This window comes from Felis catus, chromosome A1, assembly GCF_018350175.1.
Source record: "Felis catus isolate Fca126 chromosome A1, F.catus_Fca126_mat1.0, whole genome shotgun sequence".
NCBI classification, from domain to species: Eukaryota; Metazoa; Chordata; class Mammalia; order Carnivora; family Felidae; genus Felis; species Felis catus.
Genome location: NC_058368.1, coordinates 156,349,615 through 156,377,547, shown reverse-complemented (window position 1 = coordinate 156,377,547; position 27,933 = coordinate 156,349,615). Strand labels below are relative to the sequence as shown.

Sequence of the window (27,933 nt, the reverse complement as noted above, 5' to 3'; positions counted from 1 at the left end):
TCTGTTACTCAGGAGCTTTCCAAATAAGTATAAGTAGGTTAAACAAAACTTTTTTTTTTTTTTTTAAACAATTGGTTGTAACTTTCAACTCATTTTACATGGCAACTCTCAGAGGACACTTCAGAATCCAACTAATGAGGAATGTGATATGCTATAAGACAAAGTGGTAGAAGATACTACAATGAAGGTAACTATTTTCTGATCATAAGTGATCACAAAATGCCTTCCTTATTTGGAATAAATGGCTATGAACTCCCAGCTGCCTAATCTAGAACTTCTAAAACAATATATTCTAAAAATAAATCTAAGTTATAGATTATTTGCTACTTTTACTTGGTATACTATTGCTGCCTTATAATATTTCAACAACTGAATCTGAATGCTGTCATATTACTGCAGTAAAATAAGACTAAGACTATGGATAAAGCATATTAAATTTTACACTATATTCATTTCTTTCCATAGAAAAAAAATTTATATACTTTTACCAAACTAGTTAAGAATGGCTTTCACTCTATTAACAGTAAAGGCTACCATTAAACTATTCAGATAGGTAGATCAGATAGGATGCTTTTGGCTGCAAGTAATAGAAAACCAATTCAAAGTAATATAAATAACACGGTCGTGTTTTACAGCACATGGTAATGTGGTCCAGGGCCAAGACAGGTTTTAGTGTTGGCTGATCTAGTAACTCAAGTATCTCTGTAAGGATCCACATTGTTTGTATATTTTGCTATCTACAAGGCTGGTTTATTCCTAAGGTTACCTCTCCTCATGGTCAAAAATTGGCTGTTAGTAATAATTTAGGTTACATTATTCCATGTTCACATTTAGCAGGAGCTAGGATGCCAGTGGTGGTCTTTTCAGAAGAATGAAGAAACTTCCCAGAAACTCTTACATACCACTCTTCATGTCTCATGGATCAAAACTGGCTCACATGCCCATTCCAAGAACCATCATTATCAAGGACAATGAGATCATCCATAGTGCAAGCAGATCCATCCCTTGAACTAAGGTCAAATTTCCAATCTACATTGCTGCTACTCAGTAGGGAAAGGTAATTCTAGAGTAATATATTACATATACTCTTGGAAGACTCAGAGATATTTCATAATTTCTCTGTTTACCTAATAAAACTGAGAACCCATGTGCCAAGCTTTATACAAGATGACTGGATATAATCATGGAAAAGTCAGACATCATCTTGATGACATGGTTCTTCTGGTTTAGATGGGGAAAGCAGACATTAACGAAGTAATCAGCCAGCTGATTAATTACAAATGTGGTAAGAACTATAAAGCAAAATAATGCTATGAGGACAATTATAGGTGAACCTATTTTAGCAAAGGGTAAGGGAGGCTTCCTTCAAGAGGCATCATTCTAAGTGCAACTTGAATGATGAACGGACAGAAGGCACGCAGGCACAGGGAGTGAGAGAATCCCGGGGAAGGCTTTTTCAGGCAGAAGGAAGTTTTGTTATTGAGAGCTGAGTGCAGAAAAGTAGAGCAGGATGTGCCTTAAAGGCAGGACTGACAAGGATTCTGTGGGGAACTTTTAAGCCATTGTTACAAGTTTAGGACTTTATCCTAAAGGCAATGGAAAGCCACTGGAGGGTTAAACAGGACAGTGACAGAATTAGAGTTGTTTTAGAGCATTTTGGCTGCTCCTTCTGAAGGAAGAAGAATGGACTAGGAAAAGGTTAAGAGTAATCAGTAGATTAGCAAGAGTTAAAAGGTAGAGTAAAAAGATGAATAATTAAGAGTCTATTGCAGGAGGGCAGAGGAAAGAGGATGAACTCAATATGATGTTAATATAGGAAGAAAAAAGCACAGTGATTCAAGTGGTATTTAAGATAATAAAATCAATAGGATTTGGTGATTGACAAGATGTGGGGAATCAGGGAAAGGAAGGTTTCAAGGGTGATTCCCAGGTCTCTAATATAAATTATTAGGTAAAAGGTTATATCATTTATTGAGATGTTAACATGCAAGGAGCCAGTTTTTCCTAGAAGATCAAAGTGTAGTTTTTAGACACACTGAGGTTTCTCTTTTACCTTGAGTGACCCTTCTTAAAAATTCTTATCTCCAGACAATTCCTTCTAGGACTGTTCCAATTCAAACAACTTAAGAAGTGGTATTTGCACAAAGTGGGAAGAGGGAGGCAGAGGAATAGGACAGAACAGTATTTCTAAATCCTTAGAAATAGCTTCCTCCTTTCCCATGGGAAAATTACAAATTCTTACGTGATACTACATGATACTGCTATTTTATTTATACTGACATTAAAATGCTAAAATTGTTTTGTAGTAAACATCACTAAAGCACTGAAAACTAAAAGACTCAATAACACAAACTTAAATTTAACAAGCAAGGTTCTTTCACATTTATCAGAAATATTCTCAAATATTTAAAAAACTGAGAGCTATAGCCTTTAAGAATATGTCATTTTAATTATAGCCGACCCTTGAACAATGTGGAGATTAGGGGCAAGAACACCTCCTGCCAAAGTTCAAACTCCACATATAACTTTCAGCCCCCCAAAGACTTAATAGCCTCTGTTGACCAGACACTGTACCAATATGTAGCTAACATATTATTTTATATTTTGTATGTATTATGTACTATATTCTTGTAACAAAGCTAAAGAAAAAAAATGTTAAAATCATAAATAAAATACACTTATAGTACTCAACTTACTGAAAAATCTGTTTATAAAGTGGATCTGTGCAGTTCAAGGGTCAAATGTATTTCTAATCATTGTATTTTTAAAATTCAGAACATAATTTTTAACATATTTCACAATATCGATATTTTATAAAATAAACACTCAAAAATGTTTACCATTTGTTTTGCTTACCTCTAAAAGAAAATCCCCTAGATACTGAATTGGATAAAATGGAGCTTTAAAGTTGTCTTTTTCTTGCTCAGCCTTGATTCTTGCATTACTGGCAATCACATGAGTTATTTCACTTGGTGAGCTTTTTGGTAAAATAACATTTGCTTTTCCAGCCTCCAGAACTCTAAATAAAAATGTAAATAGTATAGAAAGTATTTTTTTAAAGTATATTCAGTCACATCATCTAAATCAATTACTTCCTTAGAGTAGGAGTAGAACTTTCTGAAAGAATTAAGTGCCCCTGGGCTATGTGAGTGTCATGGAGAATAAGTCCTATAGTGATTTCTTAAATTATAAGTTGTTCAAAGATGTTGAAGAAATCATGATATTCTTTTTGCTTATCCATTTCTTGATATGGGAAATATTTTTAAGAATCAAGAATACTGACTTTATTCCCTAAGGAAAAGTCACCTCCTTAAGTCCAAAGAATAATGAAAGAAGTTTAGGGATGTAGCTACCTCAGAAGGCAACATACCTCCAAGGAAATCATTCTAAACCACTAAAAAGGAACTACAGTTGCCAGCATTCTTTTAAAAAATTAGTTTTTGATTAACTTTTAACATCCCCAAAGTTTCATGAAAGTTCTACTTGTGCCTAGGATATAGAAAGCCACAAGAGAACACTGTTATTACCTAACAATAAGAAAAAGCCAAATAATCTACAGAACCTTTCACCTTTCACGAACTTATCAGAGAACTGAGGTAACAAGCCAACCAAGAAACTTAAACTTCCTTAAGAGTGATAATAATAAGTCCCTTTGTGAAGAGAATGGACAGTCAAAACTATTTCATTTTGCCAGGGTGCTAGAGGGAAGTAGCTGTCATAAAAGTAGTAAGAATCAGATAAAATTCTAACAAATTTAAGAGTCAAGTGCAAGTACCATGACAATTTATAATATTTGGGAGTAAGTGACTCAAGCAAAGTCTGCAGTCAGTTGCAAGCTCTTTGCCATAGGCCTCTATTAAGCATTTATGAAAGAGAATTAGGGCAGATACCAATGGGAGTCCCTACTAGTAGCACAGGTGGCTCAGTGGGGATTGGCTGCCATCAAGAGATAGACCTAAAACTAGGTCCACTTCCCTGGATTCTTCTCTCAAAAGAGGTAACATCTTAAGTCACGTGGTTAAGGTAAGAAGTCTTATACTTTCAGAACCCAGGAAAAGATGCACAGCTTCTGTTGGGAGAGTGTAAGTAAAACCCATGCGCCTTTGGGAAAGGAACAGGAAAATCTCCTGCTGCACAACCCAAAAAATAATTCACTATTTCTAGATAAGAAACAGAAACAAAAGCCATTTGTCCCTGCAGAAGGGACAGAAAAAAATGCCAGCCAAACCTAGGTTCCTGCATCAATAGAAAGCAAAGATCTAATACTGGGACACAGGCTAGAAATTCTCTGTTGTCAAAACCCTAACAACACATACAAGGCAGAATTTCTCTGCCATGAGGGACTGAGACACAAATATTAACAAAGTCCCAACCTCAGAGACCAAGAACACAAAGAATGCTTAAAACTGAAGCATATCCAGGGGTGCCTGGGTGGCTCAGTCGATTAAGTGTCTGACTCTTGATTTCAGCTCAGATCTTGATCTTGGCGTCATGAGTTCAAGCCCCACATTGGGCTCCAAGCTGGGCATGGAGCCTACTTTAAAAAAAAAAAAAAAAAAGAAAAAGACTGAAGTCTTTCTAGCAGAACCAAAAACACATCCACTCTTACCCCCAACCAGCTAGATATTAGTAACAAGCAAGACAGGGAGACAATGATGACAGAGTCCTTCTGTGACCTAGCAATGCAGGGACTATTGAAAGCTGAAAGTGAGAAACATTGATTAAAACCCCTCCAGCAACCCAGGTTCCATGCCAAGGACAAAGAAACTGTATTCCATCTACTGCTGGAGTAATCAGAAAGGATGCATTGAAGTAACTATAGCATTAACAAAACCCAGTGCCTGCTCAAAGACTAACAAGATTAACTACCCATACTAACTACTTTACAGAAAAAGTAAGCCCATTGTTGGATAGAAGTATTTACCTCAGCCCCTATTGTACTGTGATATCTAAACATGCAATAAAAAAGACATACACAAAAAGCAAGAAAAACAAACCACTGTCAAGAGACAAAGCAATATAAAGCATAGAGAGATGATTCACTTGTTGAAATTACCAGAAAGTGACTTTAAAATAACTATGACTGTGGGGTGCCTGGGTGGCTCAGTGGGTTAATAAGCCTCTGACTTCGGTTCAGGTCATGATCTCACGGTTCATGAGTTTGAGCCCCACGTCCGGCTCTGTGCTGACAGCTTGGAGCCTGGAGCCTGCTTCAGATTCTGTGTTTCCCTCTCTCTCTGCGCCTCCCATGCTCACGTTCTACGTCTCTCTCTCAAAAATAAATAAAAATTAAAAAAAAAAAACCAACACTAAAATAACTATGACTGAAATGTTAGACAATGGATAAAGTGATCAAATTGCATTAAGAGATTAGGAACTGTGCATAGGGTACATTAAAAATGGTAGAGGGGAACCTGGGTGGCTCAGTTGGTTAAGCGACTGACTCTTGATGTCAGCTCAGGTCATGATCTCACGGTTTCTGAGATCCAGCCCAGGACCAGGCTCTGTGCTGACAGTGCGGGGCTTGCTTGGGCTTCTCTCTCTTCCTCTCTCTCTGCCCCTCCCCTATTCTCTCTCTCTCAAAATAAATAAATAAACAAACAAAGAAAACAAAATAGTTTAAAAATGATCCATGATCCCAAGATCATGGAATCAAGGTTTGCCTTGATATCTGCACTGGGTGTGAAGCCTGTTTAGGATTCTCCCTCCTGCTCCTTCTGGCAGTTCCCCACTTTTGCAGGTGTATGCACATGCTCTCTCTCAAAAAAAAAAAAAAAAAAAAAAAAAAAAAAAACTGATAGAACTAAAAGTTACTGTCAAAACAATAATCTTTTTGACAGGCTAATGAACAGATTGCAAACAAATGAAAAGGTAATGAACTTGATGATAGGTCAATAGAAATTATCCAACTGAAAACACAAAAATGGGAAAAAAAAGTTAAAAACAAAACAGAACATGCATAAACTGTGGAAATGAATTAAATGGTCTTAAACAAAGGTAACAGAGTGCAAGAAAAAGAACCCAACAGAAGAATTTAAAATTTGGTGGCTGAGAATTTTCCGTAGTTAATAAAAGATAAAAAAAACTACATGTCCAAGAAGCTCAGAGAACCCCATGCAAATGACATAAATAATTAGAAAATAATACACACACACCCACACACACAAAAAAATTGCCAAAAAAAGGTAATATATTTTTAAATTTTAATTTCCAATTGTTCATCACTAGAATATAAAAACACCATTAATTTTGTACAGTGACTTATTATCCCGTCATCTTGCTGAATTCACTAATTAGTTCTAACAGCTTTTCTGGGTAAATTATTTATTATATGACCATACCTTTTAGAAATAGCGACATTTTTATTTCTTTATATCTGACTCCATTCCTCTTATTCTCTTTGTCTTACTATATTGCCTAGTACCTGTAGCAAAATGCTGAAAAGAAATGGTCAGAGTGAGCATCCATTTCTTCATTCCTATTTAGGGAGGGGAAAAAAACCCATGATATGTAGTTTATGTATTTTTACAGTTGTCAGTTTTGCACATTGAAGACACAAAATTTTTAAAATATCTGAAGAATCTGCAATTATTAAAAATGGATACTACACTATGATGAAGTACAGTTTATCTCAGGAATACAAATTTGGTTTAACATTTAAATTGGTCAGGGGAGGAGTTAAGATGGTGGTGTACTAGGCAGACCCTGGAAGTCTCGTCCCCGGAACACAGCTACCTCAACATCACATCATTTTGAACACCTAGGAAATCAATCTGCGGATTAAGTGAAGATTCTGTATAACATCAAGGAGAGAATGTGGCAGGTATGCGGAGAGGGGAACGGGGAGAGAGAAAAGCCACAATGCTGCAGGAGGTGGGAGGCCTTTTCACAGAGAGGAGAGAGAGTAGGTTGTTGGGTTTGCGCAAGAAAAGCACTCCTCCAAAACCACAGATGGGGGAATCAAGAGAAACTGACTATCCCAAGTTTCTGCAACAGTGGAGCTGAAATTCTGAATTTCTGGAAGTTTGTGCCATTCGCTGGAGTAGATCTGGGTGGGCAGCAGTGCTTCTGGGGAGAAAGACGGGAAGACTGGGAATGGACAGCATGATGGGGGGATCCCCTGGGTCACAATGGGAGAGAAAGTTCCCCTTCCTGGAGTACATTTGGAAGACTGTATATTGCCTCTACAAGGACAAAAGACCTGGCTGGCACCTTTAAGCAACCTTCCTATGACAGAGACAGAAGTGTGCACAGAAGGTGGTTAAAGTGCTCACAGCTTTTTGCTGTGCTTCTCTCTAACCTCCATGGGACTGCCCAGCCAAGGGACTACTTTCTGCAACAGAATGGCACCAGGCACATCACCGCAAGGAGGAGCAAGTCCATGCCCTGTTGCGTCCTTTAAGATTTGGAGTTTTGGGGTGCCCCGGTGGCTCAGTTAAGCATCCGACTTCGTCTCAGATCGTGATCTCGCAGTCCCTGAGTTTAAGCCCCGTGTTGGGCTCTGTGCTGACAGCTCAGAGCCTGGATCCTGCTCCAGACTCTGTGACTCCCCCTCTCTCTCTGCCCCTTCTGAGCTCATGCTCTGTCTCTCTTTCTCAAAAATAAATATTTAAAAATTTGTTTAATTAAAAAAAGTAAGAAGATTTGCAATATTGAATCTCAGTTCTGTGCCAAAGATGAAACATAGGAGAGCTAGATGCTGGGCATGTCCACGGCCAAGGCATAGAAGGGTTGAAGGCAGGGATCTGATGGAAGCCTGGGACACAGAAGGGGAGAATGTACACTTGTGAGGGCTTCCTGAACAGCAGCAGGTGCAAGCTTTCCTTCCCAGGGACCAGAGAGCAGGTGAAGCCATCTTTTCCCACCCACCAGCATGGTCAGACTTCAGCAAGCAACATAGTGCTGCCAGTAGAGGCTGGAGCCACATACATCAAAACTCACTTTTCTGTGCCCTATAGGGAAATCTTTACAAGAGCCGGTCTGATTGTTAGACAGCGCAGCTGGCCTCTCCCCCAGAGGACCAATAAAGGACCCCCACATGCACCAAGTCTACTGATCATAGAGTGCTCCAAAGCGTCAGCTTCAGTTCTAGTGGAAATAAGATCAGGCTTTTTTTCTTTCTTTTCTTTTTGAATCAGGATTATAATTTCTTTGTTCATTTGTTTTTTGTTTGTTTCTTTCCTTTTCTCGTTTTTTTGGATCTTTTTTTTTTTTTTTTTTTTTGCTTTCTTTTTCTGTGGAATCTGTTTTTTTTTTTTTTTTGTCCATTTTCTTTTTGTTTGTCCATTTTTGTTGTTGTTGTTATTCTTTTTCCTGCTCTAGTTTTTGTAGAAGACTTTTCTTTCCTTTTTTTAATCAGGCTTATTATAACAAATGAATCAAAGCACACCTTGTTAATGGTCCAAACACTCCCCACTACAAGCAAAGAGGAACTCTGCAAAGGACTGACCTGGGGAAAAGAACAGCCAAATCACAATAGCAGAGTGCACAGGGCATATACCAGAAACACTTCTTAAAGCACCAGGCCCTGGACAGTGTATATCCCCCTTCTTAATATAGCATTACACTCAGGAGCAGAAAACAAAACAAGTTTTTATATACCATGTAAAAGACAGAAACCTAGACAAAATGTTAAGACAGAAGAATTCTATTCCCAAGAAAGATCAGGAAGAAACTAAAACCAGGGATTTGCCTAAAACAGATATAAGTGATATACCTGAACAAGAATTTAGAACAATAGTGATAAGAACATCAGCTAGTTGAAAAAAATCATAGAAGACTCCAGAGAAACCCTTGCAGTAGAGATAAAAGACCTAAAAACTACTCAGGCCGAAATAAAAATGCTATAACTGAGATGCAAATCCTACTGGATATAATTACAATGAGAATGGAAGATGCAGAGAATCAGATAGGTAAATAGAAGATAAAATTATGGAAAAGAACCAAGCTAAAAAGGAGAGGTCAAGAAATAAGTGGCTCTCTAAAATGCAGTAAGATTTGTATCATAGGAGTCCCAGAAGAAGAGCTGGAAAAAGGGATAGAAAGTTTATTTGACCAAATTATGGCTTAGAACTTCCATAATCTGGAGAAGAAAACAGGCATTATTCAAGTATAAGAGACAAAGAGAACTCCCCTTGAAATCAACAAAAACAGGTCAACACCAAAACATACATTATAGTGAAACTTAGAAAATAAAAAGATAAAAAGAGAACTCTGAAAGTAGCTAGGGACAAAAGGTCCTTAACAGACAAAGGTAGACACACATAAGGTGAGCAGCAGACCTATCCACAGAAGCTTGTCAAACCAGAAGGGAGTAGCATGATACACATAACATGCTAAAGGGGAAAAATATGCAGCCAAAACAATACTTTATCCAGCAACGATATCATTGAGAATAGAAGGAGAGATAAGGAGTTTCTAAGACAAGCAAAAACTAAAGTTCTTGAACACTAAACCAGCTCTGCAAGGATTATTAAAGGGGACCTTTGGAGCAGGAAAGAGACCAAAAGCAACAAAGACTAGAAAGGAACAGAGACAATCTATAGGCACGATGACTTTACAGGGAATACAAAAGCACTAAATTCATATCTATCAATAGTTATTCTGAATATAAATGGACTAAATTCTCCAATCAAAAGACACAGCATATCAGAATGGACAAAAACAACAAGACCCAACTATATGCGCTTACAAGAGACTTATTTTACACCCAAAGACACCTTCAAATTGAAAGTGGGGGGGGGATGGAGAACCATTTATCATGCTAATGGATATCAAAAGAAAGCTGGAGTAACCATACTTAGACAAACTAGATTTTGAACAAAAGACTATATAAGAGATGAAGAAGGGCACTGTGTCATAATAAAGGGGTATATCCAACCAGAAGATCTAACAATTGTAAATACTTATGCCCCTAAATTGAAAGCAGCCAAATGTATAAATGAATTAATAACAAAGAAATTCATCGATAATCACATAATAGCAGGGGATTTTAACACCCCACTTACAGCAATGGACAGATCATCTAAGGAGATCAACAAGCAAATAATGGCTTTGAATGACACACTGGACCAGATGGACTTAACATATATTCACAACATTTCACCCTAAAGCAGCAGAATACAAACTCTTTTTAAGTGCACATATTCTCCAGAATAGATTCACACTGGGTCACAAATCAGGCCTCAACCAGTACAAAAAGACTGAGATCATATCAGGCATATTTTCAGACCACAACGCTATGAAACTTGAAGTCACTCATGAGGAAAAATTTGGAAAGACCACCAATACATGGAGGTTAAAGAACATCTTATTAAAGAATGAATGGGTTAACCCAGAAAATTAAAGAAGAAATTAAAAAATACATGAAAGCCAAAGAAAATGAAAACATGACAGTCTAAAACCTTTGGGATGCAGCAAAGGCGGTCCTAAGAGGGAAGTATATAGCAATTCAGGCCTTCCTCAAAAAGGAAGCAAAGTCTCAAATACACAACCTAGCCTTACACCTAAAGGATCTGGAAAAATAACGGTAAATGAAGCCCAAAACCAGCAGAAAAAGGGAAATAATAAAATTTAGAGCTGAAATAAATCACATAGGAATATTTAAAAAAAAAAAAAAAGGTAGAACAGATAGATAAAACTAATAGCTGGTTCTTGAACAGAACCATAACCAGTAAAGAAATTCAATCAGTAATCACAAATCTCCCAACAGACAAGAGTCCAGGGCCAGATGACTTCCCAGGGGAATTCTATCAAACATTTAAAGAAATACTACCTATTTTTTCAAAACCATTCTAAAAAACAGAAACAGAAGGAAAACTTCCAAACTCATTCTATGAGGCCAGTATTTCCTTGATTCCAAAACCAAAGAAGTCACTAAAAAGGAGAATTACAGACCAATATCCCTGATGTACATCAAAACAAAATTCTCTACAAGATACTAGCAAGTCCAAGAGTACATTAAAAGAATTATCATAAATCAATGTCGTATATTAATAAAAGAAACAATAACCAAATGATCCTCTCAATAGATGCAGAAAAAGCATTTGACAAAATACAGCATCCTTTTATTCGTAAACACCCTCAAGAAAACAGGGATAAAAGGAATGTATCTCAACATCATAAAGGCCATAATAGAAAGACTAACAACTACTCTCATCTTCAGTGGTGAAATCCTGAGAGCTTTCTCCCTAACGTCAGGAACAAGAAAGGGCTATCCACTCTCACCAGTGTTGTTCAACATAGTACTAGAAATCCTAACCTCAGCTATCAGACAACAAAAAGAAAAGGCATTCAAACTGGCAAGGAAGAAGTCAAACTCTCACTCTCTGCAGATGACTTGATCCTTTATCTGGAAAACCTGAAAGACTCCACCAAAAAATTGCCAGAACTGATACACGAATTCAGCAAAGTGGCAGGATACAAAATCAACGTGTGAAAATTTGCTGCATTTTATACACCAATAATGAAGCAGCAGCAGGAGAAATTAAGGAATTGATCCCATTTACAACTGCACCAAAAACCTTAAGACTAGGAATAAATCCAACCAAAGAGGTAAAAGATCTGTACTCTGAAAACTATAGAACACTTATGAAAGAAACTGAAGATGACACAAAGAAATGGAAGAACATTCCACGCTTATGAATCAGAAGATCAAATATTGTTAAAATGTCTACACTACTGAAAGCATTCTACACATTCAGTGCAATCCCCAGTGTAAAATACCAGTGCAAATCCCCAGTGCAAAATACCACCAGCATTTTTCACATACCTAGAGCAAACAATCCTAAAATTTGTATGGAACCAGAGAAGAACCTGAATAAGCAAAGTTATGTTGAAAAAGAAAACCAAAGCTGAAGGCATCACAATTCCAGACTTCAAGTTACATCACAAAGCTGTAGTCATCAAGACAGTATAACACTGGCACAAAAACAGACACAGAGATCCACGGAACAGAATAGAAAACCCGGAAATACACCCACATCTATATGGTCAACTCATCTTCGACAAGGCAGGAAAGAATATCCAATGGGAAAGATAGTCTCTTCAACAAATAGTGTTGGGAAAACTGGACAGCAACATGCAAAGGAATGAAATTAAACCACTTTCTTATACCACACGCTAAAATAAATTCAAAATGGACCAAAGACCTAAATGTGAGACAGGAAACCAACAAAATCCTACAGGAGAGCACAGGCAACCATCTTTTTGACCAGAGCTGTAGCAACTTCTTACTAGACACATCTCCAGAGGCCAGGAAAACAAAAGCAAACATGAACTAGTGGGACTTCACCAGGATAAAAAGTTTCTGCACAGCTAGGAAACAATCCATAAAACTAAAAGGCAGCCTAGAGAATGGGAGAAGATATTTGCAAATGACATTATCTAGTAAAGAATTAGTATCCAAAACCTATAAAGAGCTTATCAAACACCCCAAAAAAAACAAAAAATCCAGTAAAGAAATAGGCAGAAGACATGAATAAATACTTCTCCGAAGAAGACATACAAATGGCTAACAGCCACATGAAAAAATGCTCAACATCACTCATCATCAAGAAAATACAAATCAAAACCACAATGAGATACCACCTCACAACTATTGGAATGGCTAAAATTAATAACTCAAATCAAGAGATACTGGCAAAGATGTGGGAAAAGGGGAACCTGCTTACCTGTTGGTGGGAATGCAAACTGGCGCAGGCACTCTGGAATACAGTATGGAGGTTCCTCAGAAAGTTAAAGGTAGAACCACGCTATGGTCCAACACTTACACTACTAGGTATTTATCTAAAGGATACAAAAATACTGATTTGAAGGGGCACATGCACCCCAATATTTATAGCAGCACTATAAACAATAGTCACATTATGGAAAGAGACTAAATGTCCATCAACTGATAAATGGATAAAGAAGATCTGGTAAACACATACAATGAAATATTACCCAGCCATTAAAAAGAATGAAATCTTGCCATTGCAAGGACATGAATGGAACTACAGTATATTATGCTAAATGAAGCAAGTCAGTTAGAGAAAGACAAATATAATTTCACTCATATGTGTGTGGCATTTAGGAGACTAAACAGATTAACGTAGGGGAAGGGAAGGAAAATAAAATTAAGATAAAAATAGGGAGAGGCAAACCATAAGAGACTCTTAACTAAGGAGAACAAACTGAGGGGTGCTGGAGGGGAAGTAGGAGGGAGGATGGGCTAAACGGGCTAAGGAAGGCACTTGTAGGGATGAGCACTGGGTGTTATCTGTAAGTGATGAATAACTAAATTCTATTCCTGAAACCAATACTACACTGTATGTAACTAACTGGAATTACATAGAATCAAAATAATTTACCGTATTAACAGAGTAGAGGAAAAATGCTGATTATCTCAACAGATGCAACAGCATATGTTCAATATTTATATCATGAAAACTGTAATACCTTAATGACAGAATCAAAGACTTGGAGAGATATGGTGTATATAGGTAGGACAACTCAGTATTGTTAAGATCTCAATTCTTCCCAATTTGACCTATAGATCCAATAAAATCCTAATCAGAATCCCAGCTGTTTTTGTTTGTTTGTTTGTTTGTTTTGTAGGAATTGACAAGGTGGTTCTAAAATATATAAGGAAACAAATATTCCAGAATCACCAAAAACATTTTGAGTAAGACAAATTTGGAGGACTCGCTCCACCTGACTTCATGACTCATTATAAAGCTACAGGAACCAAAACTGTGTGTTTTTGGTATAAGGCAGACACAGACACCAGTGGAGTAAAAAGCCCAGAAATACACAACTACAGTCAAGTGATATTTGGACAACAGTGTCAAAGTAATTGCACAGCAACTGAAATCTTACACAACTTCAGAAAATACTTTGGCATTTTCCTATAATGTTAAATATACAACTGCCATCTCAGTCAGCAATTTCATTCTTGGTATTTACCCAAGAGAGATAAAAACAAATATACATGAAGACTTGTACTCAAATGTTCATGGCAGCTTTGTTTATATTAGCACAAATGAAAAAAAACAAAAACAAAGACAAAAAACAAATGTCTATCAATGGGTGAATAAACAGCAATACATCTGCTAAGTGAAATACTACTAAGCAACAAAAAGTAATGAACCTGGATGATACAATAACCTGGATGAATCTCAAAAATAATGAGTTAAGCAAATGAAACTATATCAAAGGAGTATATACAGAATTCCATTCACATGAACTTAAAAAAAAAAAAAAAAGACAAATTTAATGTGTGGTGGGTGACACAAAGGAAGTTAATGGTTGTCTTACATTGGTGGGGCAAAATTAAATGTGCAATGACACAAGGGAACATTGTAGAATTACATAATTGTTACAGATCTTGACAGTAGTGTGGGTGTGGGGGGGGGGAAACATGGGTATATAAATTTGTCCAAATTCATCAAAATGTATACTTAAAATGTATACATTTTACTTACCTATAAATAAAACTTCTGTACAGGTGACAAAAGGCCCTTGCATCACCCCTAATAGTTATCACAGTCCCAGAATACAGTTTACTCAGAAGACTTTTAAAAATACGATGTAAAAAACAGGAAGAAACAAAGGAAACAGTATGAACCATGAAGCCTGCACTATATAGACCCAGAAAAAGCCTCGGTAATACTTATAAAAATTTAAATTTCTTAAAAACTAAAATCAAAATCTTTTAAGTTTCATTTTGCTTGAGTTACCCAAAACAAATAACATGGAAAGTTAAACAGAAACCCCAAGAGTAATCTAAATCAATACTATAAAATAGATTTTGTTCTAGTAGACACATATACTTAAATGTACAGAATGACTTAACTCTGAGTTTAAAGAGTAAATCATCATGGCTCAATTGGACTAAATCACAAATTTCAAAGAAATTCAAAAAGGTATTCATGCAAACCAAAATTGTTTTTTTTTGTTCATTGCTTTAGCTTTCATGAGATTGAACTCATCTTACCTTACAAGAGAATCACTTCGTTTATCAGCTCTAACAAGGAGGACAACTTTCCATCTATGGAAGGCTCCTGGAGCACCAGTGCGTTTCAGCTCTTCACGCCATCTTTTAGGTGCAGATTGCATTTGAGGCGAATAATGAGAGTCTTTTTCAATTTTATAGCCCCATTCATAAGTTGTTTCATCAAGCCATCTGCCACTTTTGGCACTATGAATTATGTAGTCCTTAGTTAGTACCCACTTTCCTAGAAAGCAAATCAACTGTCAGTCACAAAATAATTTTGGTTCTAATGAATGGTAAACAATAAGGACTAAATATCAAATAAAGTTTGACCTTTTCCAACATGAGACCTTTAGGCTATGTTGCCAACACGATCTTTGAATTATGTTTGTTTCCCCAAATTTTTGGTAGAGGGTTACAATGTCACTGAACATTGTATGTAATTTTTCCCATAATAATTCTAAGTCTAAAAACATTACTGAAGAAAATACAAACCCAAGGCTTAATAAAATACGTGTGGTATTACTTAAATTATGTCTACTATTACTATTCACCAATTTGGCTGAGATTTATATTTTTCCTCCTATGCTAATAACTTTTGCAATGATGTTTACAGCAATGTTACATTTTGTAAAAGAAATTTACAAACACTCTTGCACCTTCTTTAACTGGGCATCAATAATTGTTTTCAACAGCATGGACAGTATAGGTTTTCATTTTCAGATATAAAAATAAATCCAAGTATCCTTTTGGTGAGTTACTCTAAAAAATAATAAATTTACTGGCATTATATATAATTTTTTTCTGAAAATTAGTGGACTGATGACATGCCAGATCAATCACAGTAAAAGAAACAATAAAAGGAACATCAAGGATGACAAAGATAGAAGGGAGGACACTAAATCCCAAATTGGACTTACGGAATTAAAATCTTAGAAAAACAAAACAGCATGATCATTGCTTCATAGCATGGGTGGGAACAGAGGCAGTAGAAGGAGAACAAAGTCTCTTTTCAACGACAGATCAAAGAAAACTTGACTAGAACAGTTCACTGAAGCTTCAAGAAAAGCTTTTCTTTTTTTTTTTTTTTGGCATTTTGTGCCTATCTTTTTTGTTAATTTTTTTTTTTTTCTGACATAAAACATTTATGTAAGACACTAAGTCTTTGGTAAAGTTAAGGATTTATGCCTCTTTGATACAGTTTCGTGTGTTACAAAGTTTTCCTTAGAAAAATAAAACAAAAAAATATTATAACATATTTTCAGAAAAATATCAGGAAAAACCACATTTATTTGATATAATAAGCATACTATATTTTGGTGATGAAGGTACTTCTTTTTTCACATGAAGATTTTCATTCAAGGAGGAAAGTAATTAATTTACCTGCTGCACAAGCTGCTAAAAACTTTTCACTTTTACACAAGCGTTCAGCTATAAGATGTGTACAATTTTTGTATTTCTGGAAGAAAAAAATCCAAGTGAAGAAACGTTACTAAGGTAAGATTTCCTTTATAGCACATTTATTTTATTCTTGTAATATCAGGAGGACATTTTGTCATTCTTAGGCCAATATTATTTTTCAATTCTATTTTAAATAGTTGGTAAGTTTCTGTACTCACCTCACTCTTAATAAAAGTGCAATCTAGTTTTAAAAGCAATTTGCCTAGAGCTTCCTTTTCTTCCATCTTAAATCCCGTCATTTGGATGATATGCTTTGGAGCACCATCTTCCATCTAACATATATACACATAAAGATAAAATATGTTAAAGATATTATTCACAGGATTGACATTATTTTTTTAACTATGAGTGCAAAAATAAAAAAAATAAAACTTAAACATAAAAAGAATTAAACATCTAAGGCTATATTGTCAATACCACTGTTAAGATTGCTTATGTTCAATAGAAATTGGTTTATAAAGTTATCTTCTCAAAATACAACTGTAAATAGATTTTATTTTTTCTCTCTTGAACACTGAAAGTTTCCATCAGAACATCACTTGACACTAAAACACTGATGAATGAATACAATTCTTCAGAAGGCGATATTTAAGCAATATTAGTATAATAATACTAGCTTCGTTTTAAAAGCACTCTTTTTGTTAAGGTCTTATGCAACAAGTACAATATGGACAATGAAACCTAATCTTACCTTATAACAATTTTTAAGGTGCTTATGGATATATATTGAGAGTATGTGTAAGTAAGTAGAGATGATAAAACTTATGGTCCCACATCATTTACACCAAGTAACTTAGTATAGTAGGTACATATAATGAACCTGGATTCTATTCCCAATATACATTTCTTAACTCTGCTATATGTTAGTTTCATCACCTACAAAATAAACTGAAAAAAAAAATCAGTTTTCAAGTTTATTTTATTTTTTTTTATGTTTATTTATTTTTGAGAGAGAGAGAGACAGAGCAGGGGAGGGGCAGAGAGAGAGGGAGACACAGAATCTGAAGCAGGCTCCAGGCTCTGAGCCATCAGCACAGAGCCCGATGTGGGGCTCGAAGTCACCAACTGTGAGGTCATGACCTGGGCCGAAGTCGGACGCTTAACCAACTGAGCCACTCAGGCGCCCCTCAAATTTATTTTAATAGGAACCTTAATCTACATTTAAATGTTATTCATAAAACATTTTGTTTTTGAAGAGGCACATTTATTAAGCAAAAAAGATTACCACCTCACTGTATTTTTATTTAAATGTTTTTTTAAAAAAGTTAATTTACTTATTTTGAGAGAGAGAGAGAGAGAGAGAGAGAACAAGCAGGGAAGGGTCAGGGAGAGAGAGGATCCCAGGCAGGCTCCGTGCTGCCAGCACTGAGACCAACGTGGGGCTTGAACTCAGAAACTCTGAGACCTTAGCTGAGATCAAGAGTCAGATGCTTTACCTGCTGAGACACTCAGGCGCCCTCACAGTATTTTTAATTAGAATACAGAATTTTGTTTGTTTACATGACATCGGAACTTCAGAACTAGATAGTATCATATAGAAAATCTACTTTCTCTTTATAGATGAAGAAAGCAGGGACTAGAGAAATTGGTAATTTTTCATTTCTCTAACAATTATGTCACTATGGCTCTAAATTAGTGTTTAATTAATGCCGTAGAGCAAAAGCAGCTGACCCTTTAAAGACAATTAAAAGGAAACTAAAAAATTATACCTGTTTGAGGCCGGGAATAGTAACAGACAGCTGGTGACAAGTGTTACATAGAACAAGACGAGTATAAACACAAGTGTTCTTTATAGAAAGTCTACTGTCAAAGACCAAACATATATAGATACTAAATATATATGAACTATACATACATATATGTATTTAAGTAAAAGTTGAGATTCATTCTTGAGTAAAACCTGAAAGAAAGTCTCACTGTGAACAATTAAAAGCACTATTCAGGGTTATGAGTGAAGCTTCATTTTCTTTGCTTAAGGTTTCTAAGAGGAAGAACTTCAGCTGGAAATAAGCCTGGTTTCTCTCTACCCTTCATCACTCCTTGCTTTGGGAGGAGAAGTTACCTGAGAGAACTAACTGGATATGTATGCTTTGCTGGACCATCCTCTTGCAAAGACAAGTTCCTATTAATGCTTTCTGACATGTCCCAAGAAACTGCCAGTAGTAATCCTGCAGTGTGGTGGGTAAATGAATTCTGAGATTATGTATTAAGAAGCACACTTGAGTTACACAAAGCTAACTCTTCCAAACCAATTTTTAATCAGTAAAAAAGCTGGTATTTTGGCCCCAAAATAATGAATTTTCTTATTTCTCTAGTGGTTCCAAAAGAGGGAAAGGGATGTAATGCATTAACCCTTTAAAATCCTAAAAATCGGGGCGCCTGGGTGGCGCAGTCGGTTAAGCGTCCGACTTCAGCCAGGTCACGATCTCGCGGTCCGTGAGTTTGAGCCCCGCGTCAGGCTCTGGGCTGATGGCTCAGAGCCTGGAGCCTGTTTCCGATTCTGTGTCTCCCTCTCTCTCTGCCCCTCCCCCGTTCATGCTCTGTCTCTCTCTGTCCCAAAAATAAATAAACGTTAAAAAAAAAATTTTTAAATCCTAAAAATCAAGATACTTAACATAAAGAACGTGTCTCTAAGGATAAGGTTCCTCAATGAAACATTTTTTTTAAACTTAAAAGGTTCTGGTACAAAATTGTAAAATGCACAAAACAGGGCTTGTTATCATATGAAAAACCACTCATGAAAATACAACCAACACTAAGTAAATTATAAGTGGCTTCTTGCAGAAGGACCTCCTTATAAATCTCTTTAACCATGTTTATGGGATATATGACATAGCTGCTGAGTGATAATATCCACTTATATAGACTGGTAATATATAAAAACTTTACAAAGAATATGCTCTGCTGCTTGAAACAATGACTCAGTTTGATGCAGAACACATTAACACATGTAGAATAAAGCCACAAGTGTATTACAAGGCATATGACCACAAGTAGGGAGAAATGCTGCTTCTATTAATTCTATGGATATAAATAAATCCTTCAGGCAAATTTCCTTTAAAAAATGATAGGTCCTCCTTGAAAAAGGAAGCAAAGCTGGAGGCTTCACAGTTCCCGACTTAAGTTATATTACAAAGCTGTAGTGATCAAAACAGTATAGTACTGGCACAAAAATAGACACATCAATGGAACAGACTAGAAAGTCAGAAATGAATCAACAAATATATGGTCAACTAATCTCTGACAAACCAGGAAAGAATATCCAATGGGAAAAAGATGGTCACTTCAACAAATGATGCTGGGAAAACTGGACAGCAACATGCAAAAGAATGAAACCAGAACATTTTCTGACACAGGACACAAAAATAAATTCAGCATGGATGAAAGACCTAAATGTGAGACCTGAAACTATAAACACCCTAGAGGAGAAGAGAGGCAGTAACCTTTTTCTAGATAGGTCTCCCGAGGCAAGGGACAAAAGCAAAAATAAAATATTGGGACTTCATCAAAATAAGCTTCTGCACAGAAAAGTAAACAATCAATAAAACTAAGGCAATTTAGGAACGGGAGAAGACATTTGCAAATGAAATATCTGATAAACGGTTAGTATCCAAAATATATAAAGAATTTATAGAACTCAACATGCAAAAAAACCCAAATAATCTAATTAGAAAATGGGCAGAAGACATGATAGACATTTTCCTAAAGAACACATCCAGATGGCCAAGAGACACATGAAAAGAGGCTCAACATCACTGATCATTAAGGAAATACAAATCAAAACTATATCACCTCACACGGGACAGAATGGCTAAAATCAACAATATGAGAAACAACAGCTGTTGGTGAGGATGTCGAGAAAGCAGAACCCTCTTGCACTGTTGGTGAGAATGCAAACTGGTGCAGTCACTCTGGACAACAGTATAGAGGTTCCTCAAAAAGTAAAAAATAGACCTACCCTATGATCCAGCAATTGCAATAGTAGATATTTACCTGAAGAATAAAAAAATATATATACTAATTTTTGGGGGGGATAAATGTACCCCAATGTTTATAGCAGCATTGTATATAATAGCCAAATTATGGAAACAGCCCAAGTGTACACAGACTGATGAATGGATAAAGATGTGGTATACATACAATGGAATATTACTCGGCCGTAAAAAAGAATGAAATCTTGCCATTTGCAACGACATAGGTGGAGCTAGAGAGTACTATGCTAAGTGAAATAAGTCAGAGACCAACAAATATCATATGATTTCACTCATCGATGTAATTTAAGAAACAAAAATGAGCAAAGTAAAAAAAAAAAAAAAAAGAGAGAGAGAGAGAGAGAGAGAAGGAGGCATACCAAAAAACAGACTCTTAACTATACAGAACAAAATGATGGTTACCACAGGGGAAAGGGGTGGGGGATGGATTAAATAGGTGATAGGGAATAAGGAGCGCACTTGTGATGAACATCAGGTGTTGTAAGGAAGTGCTAAATCATTATACTGTACACCTGAAACCAATATTACACTGTGTTAACTGAAATTTAAATAAAATATTAAAAAACAATTAAAAAAACAATTAAAAAAACAAGCAAAAAAGAAAATGGTAGGTCCTTTAAGAAATACTAGGTAAGTGGGGTGTCCGGGTGGCTCAGTTGGTTGAGTGGCCAACTTCAGCTCAGGTCATGATCTCACGATCCGTGAGTTCGAGCCCCGCGTTGAGCTCTGTGCTGGCAGCTTGAAGCCTGGAGCCTGGTTTGGATTCTGCACCTCCCTCTCTCTCTGCTCCTCCCCTGCTTGTGGTCTCTCTCTCTGTCTCTCAAAAATAAATAGATGTTAAAAAAAAAAAAAAACTAAAAAAAAAAAAAGAAATACTAGGTAAGTGAAATTCAACACACCAGTGAAGATCATCTTGATATTTTCTTTTTTTTTTTAATGTTTATTTTAGAAACAGAGAGAGAGAAAGAGCAGGGGAAGGGCACAGAGGGAGACACAAAATCCCAAGCAGGCTCCAGGTTCTGAGCTGTGAGGGCAGAGCCAGGCACAGGGCTCTAACTCATGGACCAAGAGAGCATGACGTGAGCCAAAGTCAGATGCTTAACCAACTGAACCACTCAGGTGCCCCCCCAAAGAATAATAAAAAAGAATTAAAACAAACAAAAAGAAAATGGTAGGTCCTTTAACAAATATTAGGTAAGTGAGATTCAAAATACTGGTGAAGATCATCTCGGTATTCTAGTGGAAAAGCAATCTAACTTTTTATATTTCTTGAGAGCCACTTTTATCAGAGGAACACAAGTGTTTTAGTCATATTTATATTACCTACTACATTTATTTTGTTTATGTATTTTAAATATTCAAAAAGCTATTTAGTAGGCTATTCGAAGAAATGTTGCCAAAAGAGAGGCTGATTAGCTTTAAAAACCTAAAATTTTGCTCATCTGGCTTTTCTAAAATATTGACATATATAGACTGTTAAATAATCAGAATATACATACAGAAAGCAATGAATACAAAATCACTGTAACATTATTATCCAGAATGTTCTATTTAAAGATTGTCCTTTAAATTTTATTCTTCTGCTTCCTGAGAACTAGATGTTATATAGAACTACAAGGGGGAAAAAATACTATATTCCTTTTTTCGATCAAGTTAATTAACAGCTATTCTATAATTGGAATGTTTATTATTATTTTTTTAATGTTTATTTAGAGAAAGAGACAGCATGCAAGTTTGGGAGAAGGGCAGAGAAGAGAGAGAGAATCCCAAGCAAGCTCCACACTCCGCATGGAGCCAGACGCTCGGCTCCATGCCACAACCATGAGATCATCACCAGGGCCAAAATCAAGAGTCCAGTGCTCTACTGACGGAGTCACCCAGGGGCCCCGGAATGTTTATGATTATTGGCATTTTCGCATATTTTGATGTATAAATTATTAAATGACTTGGATGTGCATCATGCAAACTTTTCATCTTAAATCATACTTTGTTTGCAGTGGAATAAATACATCCATTTTGTATATTTAACAGCATTTTCTATCACAGCAAGAGTCCACAGTAAAATGAAAACAGGGCCAACTACTTAATAGAAATCAGGAAAGCTCTTTTAAAGCAATTTCTTTCCTCCGAAAAACAATTAAAAATGAAACTGAAACTAAACAAGAAGAAGGGAAGTGTGAAATAACAGCATGTCCTGATTCAAACATTATGCAAATACTAATGTTAAAAAACAAATAAAAATACAGGGCACTTATTTACAAGTTTATCAGAAAAACTGGGCTATTAGCTAAACTTTCACAGAAGTGTGAATCCTAGTGATGGCACAAACTAACTAGCACAATTTTTTAAAAACAAATTCCGGGGGCACCAGGGTGGCTCAGTCGATGGAGCATCCAGACTCAATTTTGGCTCAGGTCATGGTCTCATGGGGTTTGTTAGTTCCAGCCCCGCATCAGGCTCCACACTGACAACACAGAGCCTGCTTGGAATTCTCTCTCCCCTCTCTTTCTCTCTCCCCCCTTCCCTCCTTCTCTCTCTCTCTCTGAAAATAAACAAACATTAAAAAAAAATAAAAATAAATTCCATTAACCTAATCGAGTAGCATCCTATTAGCAAGTGTTCTAGTTTAAGTAACAGTTTACAATAGATTTAGCAATGCTTTTTAATACTATAATCCTATGACAAACTTATGGGCTGGATCACTGATATAATTCATACAGATACATGAAAAAATTGATATTTGTATACATAGAAAAAGACATTTATAGATACATGAGTAGTGTTATTTATATTTATTAAATCAGTGGTTTAATGATTCTTCCTATGACCCTGCAGGATTAAGAAAACAAGAAACAACAGCCTGATATGCCAATAAGCCCGAAGAGAGGATTATATAATACTGGTTTAATAACTACTAATGACTCAAATAATTCAAAGTCCTTATAAGAAGGGTCAAGTTTTATTATGTGGGTGATATGTTCTGGGGTACGGAGGATCAAGGGCTAACTGCCAGATGTCTTCCAGCGCAAGGAAGTAAGTAAACATGCTGCAATATAATTCTATCATTGGTATTTCTAAGGAAATGATAGCTTTTTCTAGAACTTGTAGGGAGTGGTCCTTCAAGCATTCACACAGAAGCTACTATCCTAACACAACAAAAAGAAGAGAAAACAGAGAGCATTTATTTAAAGTTAAAGGTTTTATCTTTACCGTCAAAAAGTGAAAAATTACACACTAGATTCTTAGTTACAAGAAAATACTTTTGTAATAATTTTTTTAAACATAGTAAGTATTTAAAAAAATAGTTACTTACCTTGAACCATATAATACACACAACTAAGCAGATAATGATTGTGAACAGAGCTGGCATTTATGCAGAGAAAGCAACTGTCTCTGTGGTGTGGACTTTCCCAAAATATCTCCCACATGGGCCTATCCCTGATGCCTGAAATTCCTGTGCAGTTGGTGTTGGTTGGAAATGCAAATAAACCTATAGCACTCATCATAATTAAGAACATTTTATTATGTACTAGCTTTTTAGGGTCTATGAATTCTTTACAATGACACATAGCTAGAACATAACTGAAGAATATGACCGAGTGTATAGAAAAGAGAAGTCAGGGAGAAGTAGAGGCAGGAATACAGTTGAATGCAAAGGTCTGGTTCAGGAGGGAGGATAAAAAACCAGGGTGTAAACCACTGAGTCAAAGAATAAAGTGCTGCAAAAAAATGGGCAGGGATGCTCAACAAAGTTTGTGGTAGGAAAATAAGCATAAACGTCTGATCCTCTGATTACATTGATTTTATGATCAACCATAATGCATCCTTTAAGTTGTATGCTAATAATTAAGATAAAGGATTTACTTAAAAGTTTATGTATGTGAAAAAATAACATATATATATAAACAAAACTGAGATGATATAGTTCTGTATTTTAAGTTTTATTTAAAATATTATCATGTTCATTTTTCCATGCCAGTGAATATTCTTCATCCTTTCAAGGCAACCAGTAAGTAACTGAAAACTGAAAACTAAAGTTTCTTAATGTTATTCTAGCGAACTATTTTGATTTTAAACCTACCTCTCTTTTGATTTTAAATCTACTAAAGAAAATCACTTCTAAACTTCCCTTTTCTGGAAAGGATATACCAAGTCTTAAATACAATCAATATTGCTGCTTTGTCAAGAGTTTTAAGATTTTCATGGTTTCTCCTACCTAAAGTGTTTTTTTTTTTTTTCAACGTTTATTTATTTTTTTCTGGGACAGAGAGAGACAGAGCATGAACGGGGGAGGGGCAGAGAGAGAGGGAGACACAGAATCGGAAACAGGCTCCAGGCTCTGAGCCATCAGCCCAGAGCCTGACGCGGGGCTCGAACTCACGGACCGCGAGATCGTGACCTGGCTGAAGTCGGACGCCTAACCGACTGCGCCACCCAGGCGCCCCCCTACCTAAAGCGTTTAACAGGGAAAGCAAATAAGTGAAAAAGGGTCAAAGGGTTGGATCTCTGTTTTAACCAGTATCACAAAAGGTATATACAAATCACTGTATTCATACTGAGTGAGTAGATTACTGTTTGGCTCTGAATGCAGTAACATCAAGTGAAATTTAGGAATTCTGTACCCTCTTGGCCTAAGAGCCAAATTAGGCCTTTTTTAATTTCATGCAGCTGGCCTTTGGAATTTTTTTCTTAAAGATGTAGTGTCCATTCCTGCCTCTTCCTTTAAAGATACAAAATATGTGTGCTTGTGTGTATTTGACTCCAGTGTGTATAGGTCTCCAGTGGTGAGACCTAAGGTATGCTGTTATTCCAATGGCATTACTTGGGAAAGGAGCAGTCACACTCAGTCTTTTTGATGGTAAATTTAGCAGAAGAGGGAGCAAGTGAAGTTGCAGCAGAATGACTCTGGTGAGGAAGAAATGGCAGGCTAAGAGGACTTATGGAGATATTCCATGTATCCAGTACCATACAAGGAACAAGTGCACTGGAGATGCTACTTTTATGGATAAAGCCACCCTTAAGGAAACAAGATGGACAAGAGGGGCCATGTTCAGGGAAAAAAGAATGGATAGACCGTCTATGTTGGCTAGCTATGGGGGATAAAGTCAAACCTGCTTTAAGTACACTAGGAACTTTGTATTAATTACTTAGTAGAAGCATAAGATATAAAGTTAAACAAGCAAGAGTTCACTCTTAATGAGGACCTAACTATAGTCTGTATACTACATGTTAGTTCCTTCCCTTATTGACAATTTAAGTGCTGTTTACCCTTCTTATGCGGATGAGGATACTAGAGAATCTTAGCGATTAAGAAACTAGCTCAAGGGTACACAGCTAGCAAAATGGTGAAACCAAGGTTTGGTTCAAAGATCTGCCTGTTTCTGTTTCTAAACGCCTTTTCTACAATACCACGAACTTAAATTTCAGAATTTAGCCTAATACTTTTAACCACATTATAATTTTACAAATTAACCTATTTTTAGCTAGTACAAGAGAAAAATATACCGCAGGAAAAGGAATCTACTATGAGGGTGAGGAGATATTTAAATGAACAGTATTACTGAAAATATTTAAACATAATTAAAAAAATAACACTAATGTCTAAAGTTTCAATGCATTTCTAGGAACAATCTAAAGAGTGCCATTTTTTTTATTACGAAAAAGTAAATTTTCATTATTTTCTTTTCAAAATGGATCTTAGATGAATTAATTACTAGACTAATTCATATGGGCTTTTCTCCATCAAGAACAAGGAAACAGCCTATTTCAAAGTAATTTTGATACAAAGAAAGTAAAAACTAAGTCAACCTAAAAGTTTCAGGGAGGCGCACCTGGGTGGCTCAGTCCGTTAAACATCTGACTTTGGCCCATGTTGCGCTCTGTGCTGACAGCTGAGAGCCTGCTTCAGATTCTGTGTCTCCCTCTCTGCTTCTTGCCCACCTGTGCACAAGCACTCTCTCTCTCTCAAAAATAAACATTAAAAAAAGTTTCAGGGATATTTTGGGGCGCCTGGGTGGCTCAGTTGGTTAAGTGTCCAACTCCTGGTTTCAGCTTATATCATGATTCGTAGTTCTTGAGTTGGAGCTCCACATCTGGCTCTGCACTGACAATATGGAGCCTGTTTGAGGTTCTCTCTCCCTCTCTCTGCCCTGCCCCCTGCTCATGCTCTCACTCTCTCAAAATCAATAAACCTCTAAAAAATAACTTAAAAAAAGTTTCAGGGAGACTTTACTTTTAAGCAATAAGATGTCCTTAGAAGGTTAGAAAGAGTACATAATACATTGTGCAGGATACGTTTTTCATTAGCATATTTATGGACAATTACAAGAGTTACGTATTTCATTATAGTTGTATTATTGAGAAAGAGGATTCTGTACTTTCTTTAGGTTTTATTATTCACAGTCTATACTCAATTGTTCATTTTAAAAAGTGTTTAAGCAATGAAAAGATTACCTTATAATTAATAAGAAAAATACTCTTTAGTTAATAAAGCTATACTATTGGTTAAAAAAAAATTTCCATGAAAATTTTGGATACTATTATGAAGTCATAAGAGGTATGAATTTTGATGAAAGGTAGGCACATTGAACAACTGTTTCAAAGACTGTTTCACATGACTATGCTTTCTGCTTTAAGGAAGCAAGAAAATATTACATCATGCAATTGAACCTAAGTCAACAGGCAAAAAAAAAAAATCGTTACTTAGAAAACAGATCTAAAAGGGGCTTATCTGCATTACTTGAAGGCTAATGGTCTTCACAGTAATTTATAACTTCAAGTGTTTAAAACATCCTGATTCATTTAAATTAACAATACTCTTTAAATCAGATATAATCAAGTTAGACATAAAAATACACCCCCAACATTCAACTTATGTACTGAACACCTGCAATACAGGTTATCAAAAGTTCCTAAAACGAGAACACCTTGCATATCAATAGATACTTCTAGGTACTGAGGCATAACTTAACATAAACCAAAAAGTTCACTAGGCACTCTGTCGTCACACGTCTACTGTAAATTCAAGTTAAATGTTCATACCTAAAGTCTCAACGAAAAAAAAAAAATTGGGGAGGGGGACAGGATAGTCATTTGTCAAAAAAAGAGCTGGTGACGTCCAAAAATCAGGCTCCATCTAATTTCTGGGTCAAATCCTGACAGGAAGTATCTGAGACAAACCAAAAAAAAATTTTTTCAATATTTAATCAGACACTTTGGAAGTGGGAGGAAATGTGAAAATGATTAGTCTTGTTCCCAGACTCAGGCAGCTAAGATATTATAACCTCCAGGAACGTACACCCTTCTTTTAGGAAAAGTGTGTGCGTATGTTTAAAGGCATACAGTAGCCGCAAATACATGATCATTACCATTTGGTTACGTTAAAAAATTCTACCAGGGAAAAAAGAATGGCACCACTTTCCCCGTCACTGGTAGGTGGGCCAGGGGGATCCGAGCCACCTGCACTGACGCTAAATTATGGAAAGCAGCCAAGAGACTCAGCGAGAGGCG

General features: G+C 36.2%; 1 protein-coding gene across 3 annotated transcripts in view; it reads right to left on the bottom strand.

Annotated features, from left to right (window-relative positions):
• The window catches only part of SLF1 (SMC5-SMC6 complex localization factor 1), an 81,716-nt gene that overhangs the window by 53,260 nt on the left and 523 nt on the right, over window positions 1-27,933 (bottom strand). For 2 of the 3 annotated variants that reach the window (XM_045040136.1, XM_045040145.1), the window contains exons 1-5: window positions 23,738-23,756; window positions 16,591-16,704; window positions 16,355-16,430; window positions 14,975-15,215; window positions 2,857-3,019 (exon numbers count right to left, since the gene is read on the bottom strand). In XM_045040136.1, coding sequence (XP_044896071.1) covers window positions 2,857-3,019; window positions 14,975-15,215; window positions 16,355-16,430; window positions 16,591-16,704 — 594 coding nt within the window. In that variant the 5' untranslated portion in view covers window positions 23,738-23,756. Of the gene's footprint in view, window positions 1-2,856; window positions 3,020-14,974; window positions 15,216-16,354; window positions 16,431-16,590; window positions 16,705-23,737; window positions 23,757-27,933 lie in introns of those variants that run through there. The other variant, XM_003981155.5, reaches the window with a different exon arrangement.